Source organism: Dasypus novemcinctus, chromosome 26 (assembly GCF_030445035.2).
Source record: "Dasypus novemcinctus isolate mDasNov1 chromosome 26, mDasNov1.1.hap2, whole genome shotgun sequence".
NCBI classification, from domain to species: Eukaryota; Metazoa; Chordata; class Mammalia; order Cingulata; family Dasypodidae; genus Dasypus; species Dasypus novemcinctus.
In genome coordinates this window covers 1499824-1512141 of record NC_080698.1, presented here as the reverse complement: position 1 = coordinate 1512141, position 12318 = coordinate 1499824, and the positions used below count along the sequence as shown (strand labels likewise).

Here is a 12318-nt window from a genome sequence, read left to right as displayed (position 1 = left end):
ACACCAGGGCCCTTGCCTTCGTCTTCCCTTCCTCAGCGCGGGCTAGAGGAGCGGCTCTGAACGCTGCAGCCGGGGCCTTGGCAGTGGATCCTCTCGGGGGGGCCTGGGCAGGTGGGCCCGCTCCCCCCCTGCCTCCCTCCTTCCCCCCGCCCCGCCTGTGCCTAGCCTGGGCCCAGCCGCCCTGGGCAGCCTCCAGGGCACCCCCAGTCCAGCAAACCCCGACAATTACCAGCCAGCTGCTGCCCCAGGAAATTATTCCCTCCGATTTAAGCTCTGCTGTGCCACACACCGAGGCCCTGCGGCAGCAGCTGAGCCCTGGCCGTCACCCAGAGGCCGCGGCCCTGGCGAGCACAGATGAGGCCAGCTCAGCCCGAACACAGGGCACTGCGCGAGGAAGGGATGCTCACGGCCTCCTGACAGCGCCAGGGCCCCGCGTCCAGGCGGTGACCCAGCAGCCTGGGACCTTCCTGCAGGGTTCCTGGTAGGGGAAGGGCAGGGGCGGGGGGGCGCGGGCACGGGCGGCCCGTCCAGCCTGTCCCTTCACCTGCACGGCAAGGACCGGGCGCCCCACGCTCCTAGGCCGCTTCCGCTCCACCAACGACCTCAGGAGGGGAGAGGCGGGGAGGCGAACCCCAGGGCCCAGCGGTGACCACAGCCTGGTTCTTTGTTGCCCACGGAAGGGCCCTGCCGGCCCCAGGGCCCCACCAAGGTCAGCCACCTCGGGAGGCGGCGGCCGAGGCCTCGGGCGGGCAGCGGCTCAGGCCCGTCCTCTCACCCACCAGGCGGACCCCGTCACACCCCGCCACCCGACCGCAAGGGAGGCTGGGAAATGGGCAGGGGCGCCATTTGCTTCTGTCACACGAGGGCATTTTATTACTTAGCCACACCTTCAATGGATTTATCTGAGCAGATACCACGAGAACATCACAGCGTGCTACACTGCAGAAGACAAGAAAAAGAGCTTCTTAAAATTAAGTCGCCAGACACAGAGAGCAGATGGAGAGAGGGAGCGCGGCCCTGGAGAGAGCGCCACGCGAGGGCACGTCCGAGCAGCACAGGCGCGAGCCCTGGAGGACGCGTGCCCCCGAGCGGTGGCGGCCAGGCCTCGGCGCCGCCAGCAGGAGGAGGCCGCGTGCCCCCGCCCCGCGCTCGCCGCCGGCCCCCTCCTCATGGCAGGAATCCACGCACAGCGTGGCCCCCCGCCGGGCCTCCCTCTCCCTCTCCAAGGTTTACTCCAGCCGTCCTCGTGCCGCAAATGCCCATCTGCCCGAGAGCCGTCCACAGGAGCCGGGGCCGGGTCCAGAGCTGGCGAGACCCCGCAGCGCCCCGCTTCCGCTCCCCTGCCCCTGCGAGCCAAGAAACTCGAAGTCCAGGGGGAGCGGGGCACAGGGTGCGGCTTCCGGAAGGCCGGGGCCCTCGGTGGGCGCAGGTGCCCGGCTGACCGTCTCTGCCACGAGCGGAGTTTTCACGAGAGAAGGGACGGGGACGTCCAGGGCTGCGGCAGCCCCGGGGGTCTCCGTTGCTGAGAAAGCACAACCGCAGGGGCTCTCAACCCGCGGTCCGTGAGCTTGAACTGAAATTCAAAGACACCTTGTGCTTGTGGGGACGTGTTGGTGCGGGTGTGACCTGTTGATTGAATAAGCCACAGCACGGTGTGGACGTGGTGAGGGTCTGCGGTTCGCACCTGCCTGGCAGAGGGCCCCGAACAGGAGAGGTGGGGAGGCCCAGGCTGCAGGCAGAGCTGAAGAGACTGTGTTTTTTTTATCCCCCCCTCTTGCAGCTTTTGGCTTGCTGTCTGCTCTCTGTGTCCACTAGCTGCGTGCTCTTCTGTGTGTTTACTTGTCTCCCTTTTTGTTGCGTCACCTTGCTAAGTTGGCTCTCTGCGGTGCTGGGCAGCTCTCCACAGCACCCAGGCCAGTGACTCTCCACAGCGTGTGGGCGAGCCTGCCTTTGCAAGGAGGCCCCGGGACGCGAACCCAGGGCCTCCCATATGGTAGGTGGGAGCCCAGCTGACTGAGCCACAGCCGCATCCAGAGACTGCATTTTTATCCTTCTCCCTTCGTCATCCTCACTGGGATGGATACAGACTTGGAATTGTTCTCTCCACTTCCAGGTATTGCCCCGAGACCCAGAAAATCGACTTCTAAGTATCTGCCCAAGAGAAACGAGAGCACGGTCCCTGCGGAGGTGGCACAACGCCAGGGGAGGCAGAGGTCGAGAGGATGCGGCTCCACTCTCCGTGGCTGCCGCCCGGGCCTGCACCCAGGGAGGTCGAGGCACGCAGAGCCGCTGCCCACGCTGTTCCGGGACGCTCGCCCTGGCCTCCACCTCCCGGGGCGTCCCGAGCCAAGGTGCGTCCCGCTGAGACCACCTCCCCACAGCCGCGCCAGCCCCTCCCCCTTTCCCTTGGTGCCGTTACCAACATATAAGACATCTTCAGAGCCATCGCTTATTTCAGTATTTCTAACAACGTACTGGAGTAGAGGGCAGGTAGCGTGATCTCCCTTGTACAGAGTTCGCTAAGAAGTTAAACAATTGGTCAAAGCTCGGGGCTTGTGCTAAGGCAAGGAAGGTCACACTGTTGCTCTAAACCAGCCTCTCTGCACAGAGGTGGTAGGAGGTTAAAGGTTGTCTCTCTATAACAAAGTCCCATCTACAAAAAGAAAGGGTGCGCGGGAGGCAGGAGCAGAGCTGTGGGAGCTGAAGGGTGTGGACGCACAGCCGGCCCCCCGTGGCGAGCTGTGTCCAGCAGCTGGGACGTCCCCTGCGTGGCGCCTCCCGCGCCTGCTGCCTCTTCCTTTTTCAGTGACCCAACTGTGCGGAACCCGCCAGCCCCACTGTCTCTCTCCACCTCAACCGCACCACGATGTGTCCTTAGGACTTTCAATCCCCACTTCAACCACCGTTTACTTGTCTACTTTGTCAGCACAGAAGAAAGGATCGTCGTAAACACCGAGGGACGTCTTTCCCGAGACCTCACAAACCTAAGCAGTGAAGTTGGTCAATAAAGAGCAGTTGGTAAAGAGAAAATAACAATAAACCAATCTGAAAAGCTGTTCACTAAAACCCTTTCTTTCTGAGTTTTACTCTCACTAAAGCAAATCTTAAAGAATTCAGAATACTTTAAGAATTTCCGTGACCCAGCTTCCCAGACGCCTCCATTTATCCAAGCAGTTCAGAAGAGTGGGCAGGTGGCTGGCTCTGCTCCGAGGTGGGCTGTCCACCCTCTTCACCCTGCTGAAGGCAGCGCCACCCCGTTTGCCGGGCACCCAGCAGGGCGTGCCAACTGCGCCACGAGCAGAGGACAACGCGAGATTGTCTTCAGAGAGAAACTGTCCGACCCCAGGACCACGGGCGGCGCCGGGACCACGAGAGGCGCCAGGACCATGACAGATGCCGGGACCACGGGCGGCGCCGGGACCACGAGAGGCGCCAGGACCATGACAGATGCCGGGACCATGAGAGGTGCCTGCGGTCGCCCCTGTGGACATGGGCCGTCTCCGGCAGCACAGGCAGGCCCTCTGACCTGGGTCTGCACTGACCTGCTGTCCAGCGAGGCCTCCTGCCCTCACCAGAACCAACAGCCGCCTCGTCAAACCCACGCAGAGGCAGCTGCGCTGGCCGCGGCCGGGCTTGGCGCTGCCCCTCCACGCAGCCCGCACCGGCTCTGGGGAGCTCAGGCTGCCCTGTGCGAGCAGAGGGCGGCACCAGGCTCCAGGCGCCCGGGCGGCACAGGGCCGTCTTCTAGGCTCAGCGACGGGGAAGCACAATCCCCCAAGGCCCACACGGTGGCCACGAGGCCGGCCAGCTCTGCATCGCCCACTCCACAGACATGCACGCCTCCTTGTGCCAGGCCCTGGCCCAGGGCTGGGGGCACAGCCCCGAGCAGGGCAGGGCCCCCGAGAGCACAGCGCTGTGCGGAGAAGCCGGCACCACCGCGCTGAAGCCAGTCTCGCGTTAATTACCCCGGTGCTGCCCGGCAGCCGAGCCCACTCCCCTGTGCTCTCCCCGCCTGCGCTTGGAGGCAGCTTTTCCCTACAAACCCCGCATGTCCAGCTCGGACCGCCTGCCCGAACGCTCAGTCCACATGGACCATGTCGGCCTGACATCTGTGCCCCGACGTCCAGCGAGCACCTCGGGTCTAAGGCAGAGCTGGTCACCCAGCGCCCGCCGCCCCACGCCTCCGTCCCCCTGCTTTCTGCTGCTTCTCCTGCCACAGGCAGCCGGGGCGGTCACTCCAGTGTCCCGGAGCGCCCACTGGCTCCTCTCAGAGCGCGGTGGGGCCTTGGCGCAGGCTACGCCCCCCTCGCTTCCCCCTGTCCCCCGCTGGCAGGCCCTGGCGGCCTCTGCCTCAACGCGCTTCACCTGAGACGGCAGCTCAGCCCCTCCCTCACTGCTCAGGCCCAGCTGGCCAGAGGCACCTTCTCTGCAGCCGCCCGGTCCCCGCCAGGCTCTGCCCCCTTCCCCGGCTTCACTTTTCTCCATGGCTCTTACCACCACCTAGTCCATATATTTTTATTTTTTCATTTACTTTTTATCTCCTACCTCTAGAGTAGTTGCTACAGAAATGTAATGTGAGCTACATATGTAATTTAAAATTTTCTAGTTACCATACAAAAAGTAAAATCAGAGGAAATTACTTTCAATACTATTTTCCTTTCACCCCATGTATCTAAAATATTAGCATTTCAACATGTGATCCATATATAATTGAATAATGCAACAGTTTACACATTGGGTGCTAAGTTTTTGAAACCCGGCGTGTATTTTCCACTTACCACCCTCTCGGTTTTGGACTGGCCACATTTCAAGCGCTCGGTGCCGCACGTGGCAAGGGCCCTGGTGGGCCGGCGCAGCTCCAGGACTTACGCTGTTACATAAACAACAGCTGGGACAGTGCCTGACGCATGAATTTTTAATTAATTATTTAGTTAACAGGATTTTATTTTATCTTCCGTTGACTATGTGCTATATGTGAAGGGGGTAAAACATGGAGGAAATAAAGGTCGTTGTGGTAGGGTGCTAACAGTTTAGTGAGGGAGGTAAGACAGCAAAAACACGGAAAGCCTTAGGTACCCAGGAAGGAAGAGCAAAAGCCCCTCGTTTGGGAGGTAGGAAAGATGGGCCCAGTTCACGCAGAGTGGGCAGGGCAGGCGAGGAGCCTGACAGCGGGCTGCCCGAGGGCAGCTGCACAGTGTGGGTGGAAGGCCATCAAGATGCTGCCGTGGCGGGGGCCGGGGGTGGGGGGAGCAGGGTGGGGATGGGGCGGGGGGGGGACCAGGGCGGGACCAGGGCAGGGGACTGCGGGGGAGGGGGGACCCGGGACCTGGCAGGGACCAGGGCAGGGGACTGTGGCGTGGGGGGGCGAGGACCTGGCAGGGACCAGGGCAGGGGACCTGCGCCGCGGGGCGGGTAGAGCCGGGAAGCGGCTGAGCCAGCCGAGCTTGGCCCTGCCCGTGACGGGAGCCCAAGCGAGGGAGGAGTGATAAAGACCCTGAGGCTCCGAGCCAGGTCCCCGAGGAAGGCGGTGCCACGAGGGAGCCTCTGGGGTCCGCGGAGTGCAGGGCTGTGGACGAGAGGGGCAGCAGGGACCCTCCGCCAGGCCCAGGACACCAGGCCCTGCCCGGGCCGCATCGCTGTCCCTCTTTCTTACCAACGCAGGTAGCTCTGGCCACTGAGCTGCAGCGGCTCCAAGAGGAGGCGCCCACTGCAGGAGTTGAGAGACTCTCTCTGGGCCTCGGTTTCCCCCTCTAGAGAAGGGGCGAGGTGCAGCTGGGCCGGGGACCCTTCCCAGCTGGTGATGAGGGCACCAGGCCTGCTCAGCTCTGGTCCTGCAGCAGGCAGCTGCGCGTTCAGCAGAGGGTCTGGGGATCTGAGCCTACTTCTAAGATGCGTTCACGTCACACCTTCATGTTGATTAGCACCCGCTGATGGGAAACCAAAGCCAGAAGCGAGTCTGCAACCGCAGCTTCACCACATCACCCGCCCTACAGCGAGTAACTGGCGGGACGAGCATCCCAACGAAACCTCGAGCGGGACGGGGCGCGTTCCTGCATGGCATTGTGGTGCCGGGGTGGAAGCCAGCAAGTCTGCCCAGGAGGGCTGGGCTCCTCTCAGCCTGAGCGTGTGCGTCTCTGACTCAGAAGCCCAGCTCGCGCCAGCAGCGGGCACCCTGGACTCTGGCTCGCTTGTCCCCATGCGGGCCACCACGCCCAGCCAGCAACAGAGGCGTCTCACCTGAGCCGCTCTTCCTCTTTTTTGCGCAGGTTGAAGTCTCGCTGGACCACCTGGAGAATATGCTCTGTTTCATCATCCGTCAAGCCAGACAGGTCCAGCTTCCTCCCCATGACGAGGTCCAGACGCAGACAACGTAAAAGTCCTGGAAGTCAGAGGAGAGACCCAGATTAAGGGCAAGAGAGCAGCTCTGCAAGGAAAGAAACAGCCAATTTGTTACGAAAACAGAATTAAACATCTGTTTATACGTAAGTGCTTACATAATGTAGTATCTCTTATTTTTCCCTCTTTTTTTTTTTAAACATCACATTGAAAAAATATAAGAGGTCCCCACATACCCCCACCCTCCTCACCCCACTCCTCCCACATCAACAACCTCTTTCATCATCGTGGCACATTCACTGCATTTGGTGAATGTGTTTTGGAGCACTGCTGCACCACATGGATAGTGGTTTACATTGTAGTTTACACTCTCCCCCAGTCCACCCAGTGGGCCATGGCAGGACACACAATGTCCAGCCTCTGTCCCTGCAGCACCACCCAGGACAATTCCAAGTCCTGAAAATGCCCCCACATCACATCTCGTCTTCCCTCTCCCTGCCCTCAGCAGCACCGTGGCCACTGTCTCCACATCAAATGCTACAATCTCTTCCATAGTAGAATATCAGCAAGTTCCATAGTAGAATATCAGCAAGTCCACACTAATCCATACTCTATTCCTCCATCCTGTGGACCCTGGGATGGTTACGTCCACTCCACCTCTATATCGAGAGGGGGCTTAGATTCCACATGGGTGATGGATGCAACTCTCCTACTTGTAGGCACTCTTGGCTCCCTGGTGTGGTGGTTGACATTCACCTCCCTGTTAGCTGGCCAGGCTAAGTCCAATAAACCAGAGGGCAGGAGTTACAAATCTGCTGAGACTCGGCCTGGCTGTCACATGGACAGTCCAGAGATTCAGGTCTCCTGAGCATACACCAACCTAGTTTTCATACCCAGCAAATATTTACAGGCAACGTCAATGAAAAACAGAAGATAACAGCACCTGCCAGTTTCATTTATCCCAATTCTAAAAGCAACAAAAAACAAGCAAACAAAAAAGTCATATTTTTCAACAAAATGAACCATATGTGAGATATCATGTAGGATTTCCACAAAACACCAAAAGGCAATGTCCAAATGGTCTAAATTTCCACAATCTAAAGTATTAAATTCTAAGTACAATATGTAATTGTAAAACAAATTAAAATACTTCTTTTAAAAAGTAATATCATATGGACATTACATCAAATCCTTTAAAGTAATCACATGACTAAGAAACATATTAGAAATCAAGAAACTCTTCTATAAAAAGGAGAAAACAGTGATAAACAATCTTATTTAGGCATTTTTAGCTATAGAAAAGATGTTATTTCAGTGAAACACCTCCCAGCAATGCACATCTAAAAATTATGTTTTTTAAAGTCCTTTTTAATTAACTGTTATGCCTACTGGTCAAATCAAATAATTTCAGAAAATTTGTCATAACTGAAAGCCATCTTAAACATGGATGCAAAAATCCTTGGCAAAATATTAGCAAAGCCAGTTCATGGTTACATAAAAAGGATTTATCCACCATGACCAAGTAGGGTTTATCTGAGTGATGCAAAATTGGCTCAACATTCAAAAATCAATCAGTATTATTCACCATATTAACAGTAGAAAGAGAAAAACCATATGATCATTTCAGCAGATGCAGGGAAAAAATTGACAAAATTCAATACCCATTCATAACAGAAATGTTCTGCAATCTAAGAATAGACGCACACTTCCTCATGCATACAAAGAGCATTTACAAAACAACAACAGCAGCAACTGTAACATCATTCCTGAAAGACCGAATGCTTTCTCTTAAGATCAGGAGAAGGCAAGGACGTCCATCCTCGCTGCCTCCACTCAATACTAAAAGTCTAGTATAAAGCTGTTTAGCCAAGGCAGAGCAGTAGTGGCATAAAGGCAGGCCACAGAACAATGAAATAATAGTAGAGAAATCGGTCCCACATGCGAATTAGCACTACAAAGACACCCACATAGATGAGCAGAGAAAGGGCAGTACTTTCAATAAATGATGCTGAATACCTGGGTATCCACCTAGGAAAACCAGATGATTATGGACTTCCATATCAAATCATACTCAAAAAATTAATTAAAAATTGATCATAAAAAAAAACTCTGAAACTATAAAACTTCCAGGAGAACATATAAGAGAAAATCTTAACAAACTTGGGGGTAGGTAAAGCACTTACCAGAAAGAAAAAATTAATTGAACTTCATAAGTAAAACCTGTTCTTCAAAAGACACCATTAATAAATTAAAGTCAAGCCTATCTGCAATAAAAGCATCTGACAAAGACTATATAAAGAATTCTTCCAACACAATAAGAAGTCAGTTAAAAATGAGCAGAGTTGAATAGCTGATTTGGAAAAGAATACAAGCAAGTGGTCAAGAAGCACATGAAAAGATATGCAACATAGAGCAACTATCAAATTAATCAAGTAAAAGAAGTAAAACCCTGAGAGAGGGAGCAGTGGGACGGGGGCCAGTTGGTTTGCATAATGTATGAAACAACTCTGCATGTAGAATTAGGGGAAAAATAAAAATAAAAAGGTGGAGAGTATCAAGAAAAACTTTATGCAGATAAATTTGAAAGTTTAAAGGAAAAGGACAAATTCCTAGAAAACTGCATTTTAGTAAAACCAATTTAAGGAGAATTAGAATATCAAAATAGCCTTATAACCATTAAAGACTGTTAATCAGTAAATAATCTTCCTCCCAAAATACATCAGAATCAAGTGGTTTTACCAAATTCCACCACATTTTTAAGAAAAAAATGCATAAAAGTGAGGGGATCCTTTTCAACCCATTTTATGAAGCTCATTTAACCTTATTTTCCAAACAATACAAGAAAGAAACAGTGAAAAGAAAAAAAGGCCAATTTTATTCAAATTTATTTGCAAAAAATTTGTAAAAAAATTTTGGCAAATCAGATATAACAATGAATATAAAGATTGTATTTCAAAACCCCTCATTACTAGAGTGAGTTTCTTCTAATACTAAAGGCTGATTCAACCTGAAATACTGATCCTTGTCATTTACTTCCTTCCCTGACTAAACGAGGAAAGTATATGATTATTTAAGTTGGTTTAGGAACAGAGATTCCACTCATGATAAAAACTCCCGGCAAACTATAAACAGAGGGGACTCCTTTAATCTGGTGGAATGTCTACAAAATAAAACAAAACCAGAGCGGACGTCCACTTGAGGGAAGTCCGGCGAGCAGGACGGAGCCTCCGCGAGCAGCAGGGGCTGTGACGCTGCGCCACCAGCTTCTGCCGCTCACGGCCGCCTCACGCTTCTCTGACTCCTGGCTCCTGTTCCCCCAGCCCCGGTTTCAGCTGCCACACCTTCACAAAAAAGCAGGCCTTCAGGAGGTCCTATCTACAAGGGACCTGTTTTCCTGTGCTACAGAATTCAATATATCACAGTAACGTGGTCTATCACATCACAATTGGAAACACTGCTCAAGGACTACACGAGGGTTCTAATAAAAAAGAAAAACGATAATGATTTTAGCAGGTCTACCATTATGGATTGATCACCTGTGATGTTCCAGATGCCTTAGCTTCTCTCATATACATTTAATGTCTTTAACTCCCACAAAATCCTTCAGGCAATCACTACCACTGCCACTTGCAAGTGAGAAAACCGGGCTCAAAACCGTTATACTCTAAGGCGAATGGCAAACCTGGGGTGGACTGTGTCTTGCTGATTGGGGCAGTGCCCTTATGCCATGCGAATGTCGTCCGATGAGGGGCCATGCAGAGGGTTTCCTACCCCAGCGCCAGGGTCTGACTCGAGGCCCAGCGCTCCCTGCACCCTCTGTCTAGCAGGTGACAGCGAAGAGCCTGAGCTCTCACGCCTCGGCTGCTCTGCTCGTGAGACAAAGGCGGCCTGCCCTTTTAGTTGCCAGACAACGCAACAACGGTTTCAGTCCTTAAAGGGCTTTTGTGAAATGGTGTAAAACCTCAAGACTGTAGGAAGCGAGCTCATCTCAAGATGTAGCGGGAAAATCAGAGCAGGAGCTCCAGCTGTTAAAAAAGAACTTTTCAGTCCAGTAATAGTACTTGCCAAAATTAAGGTTTTGGTCCACTTTGCCCCATGAGGCTGGGGGTGTCGACAGAAGCAGCAAAGGAGCAGATGCCGTCCTCAGGCTGCAAGGAAGAGGGGGCGTCACCTGCTGCCGTCCTCTAGACTGACGGCAGGAAGAAAGGCTGCCGGGCACAGCGACTTCTTCCTTCCACCTGGTGAAAGGTGAAAACGGCACTTCGGGGGTTCCCAGAAGGTGAGGTGTCTCTCCCCTTCACTCCGCTGCCTTGTGGTTTCCTAGAATTCGAAATGAGACTCTAAAGATGCCCGTTGGTCAAAAACAGAAGCAGTAGCTTTGCTCATATCAAAGCTAAAAGGAACGATCAGGACTCAAGAGGGGTAAATGGTTTCCATAAAGAAATAAAGCAGCTCTGGGGACAAGATGGAGAGAAATTAGAAAACCTTACTGGCAAATGGTAAAAGTGTGTTCTTTTTTCTACAATAAACACAAATAGATTCTTTACACAATAAGAGAAATATGGAGTTGCAGAGCTGGAGAAGCCTCATCGTCCAAAAGTCTGAGGTCACTTTAGTTTGAGCCTCTCATCCTGAACCCAGAAGAAAGAAGTAGTTTCCAACAGATACCCAGCCAGGTAAAGAGCTCCTGACTTCCAGACCAGAGCTCCTGCCCCTTGACTCCTGTGCCTTAGGACAACCAGGATGGCAAGGTGGCTTAGCTGTGTTCTTGGGTGTAATGATCGAAAGAAGCTTCTGAGTCGAGATGAGCTTTAGACGAAGCCGATGGCTTAAAAAGGAAGCTAAGGGCTACAACTTCAAAGCTGGAAGACCTCAACCAAGGCAGAACTGTCTGGAATGTTACTGGCTAGAAGAACCAACAGAAGGAAGGACACACACATTTTTACCAGAAACTGGTCAGCAAATGCAAAGAACAGAGAGTCCAAGGATACCAACTACACATAGAAGGGGAGGTGCACCCTAAACGGTCAGTGCCCATGCAAGCAACATTCTGGGAAGATACCTGGAAGAGAAGGGTCAAGGACAGAAACAGACGTGGGGTCGTTACAAACCCACTATAAGGGTTTTTTGTTGTTGTTTTTGTTTTGCAATGATGTGCCAAGGTAGAGAGAAGGGCGAGAAGATTAGACCCAAGTGCCCAAAGTCCTAAAAGCTGAAAGGCTAAATGCTGCAGAGACTTCCCTCTTTGACCACGGCCAGCCCCTGACCAGAACTGAAGAGAAACTTCTCATTTCTACAGAGAAATCTAAATGTTAGGACTTGCCCATTTAAGACACCTGCTATTAGAGCCAGGAAAGAGCAGCTCTGGGCCTGGGAAGGAAACGCACAAATGACTAGCGGTCAAGATGGGCACTGGCCCTGACTTCACGGAGCAGGTGCTGGCTGGTGTGTGGCTCCACCACCTTCGCCCTTAGCTGTCGGGGTTGCTGCCTGGTCACATCCCCAGGGCCCGGCTGATGGACCAGGGGTCCCCTGACCCAGGCCAGGGCCCCTCCCCTGGGCATCTGAGCCTGGTGGCCCACTGCTGTCCTGCCTGGGAAGCCCTTCAGCTTCCTAAAACGTTTCCCATTTTGTTTCTTTTTATCACTCCAATTTATCTAATTCACTAAGAAATAGTCTTTAGACATCTCACAATCCCAGCCATGGTTGGCCAACTGTCCAAAAAGATTTAATGACCAATCCATCCCTTGTCCTCTCACCTGGGTGGTCCATGAGCCTAATATGGATACATCCAGTTCTTCTGGGGACATTCTGTCCTGATCTGATGATTTTCTAGGTGATTCTCATGCCAGTAACACAGTTTAAAACTTGGTATTGCAAGTCACAGATTGTAGTTTTCTTTCTCTCAATTATCCTGGCTAACACTGCCCATTTATGTCCCTAGACATTATGTTACCAAGTTAGGAGAAAAAATTCAAATGA

General features: G+C 53.0%; 1 protein-coding gene across 3 annotated transcripts in view; it reads right to left on the bottom strand.

The window, feature by feature from the left end:
* Window positions 1–12318, bottom strand: part of MYRIP (myosin VIIA and Rab interacting protein) — a 266848-nt gene that overhangs the window by 206331 nt on the left and 48199 nt on the right. For all 3 annotated transcript variants that reach the window (XM_058288187.2, XM_071211987.1, XM_071211986.1), the window contains exon 2: window positions 6238–6379. In XM_058288187.2, coding sequence (XP_058144170.1) covers window positions 6238–6347 — 110 coding nt within the window. In that variant the 5' untranslated portion in view covers window positions 6348–6379. The remainder of the gene's footprint in view (window positions 1–6237; window positions 6380–12318) is intronic.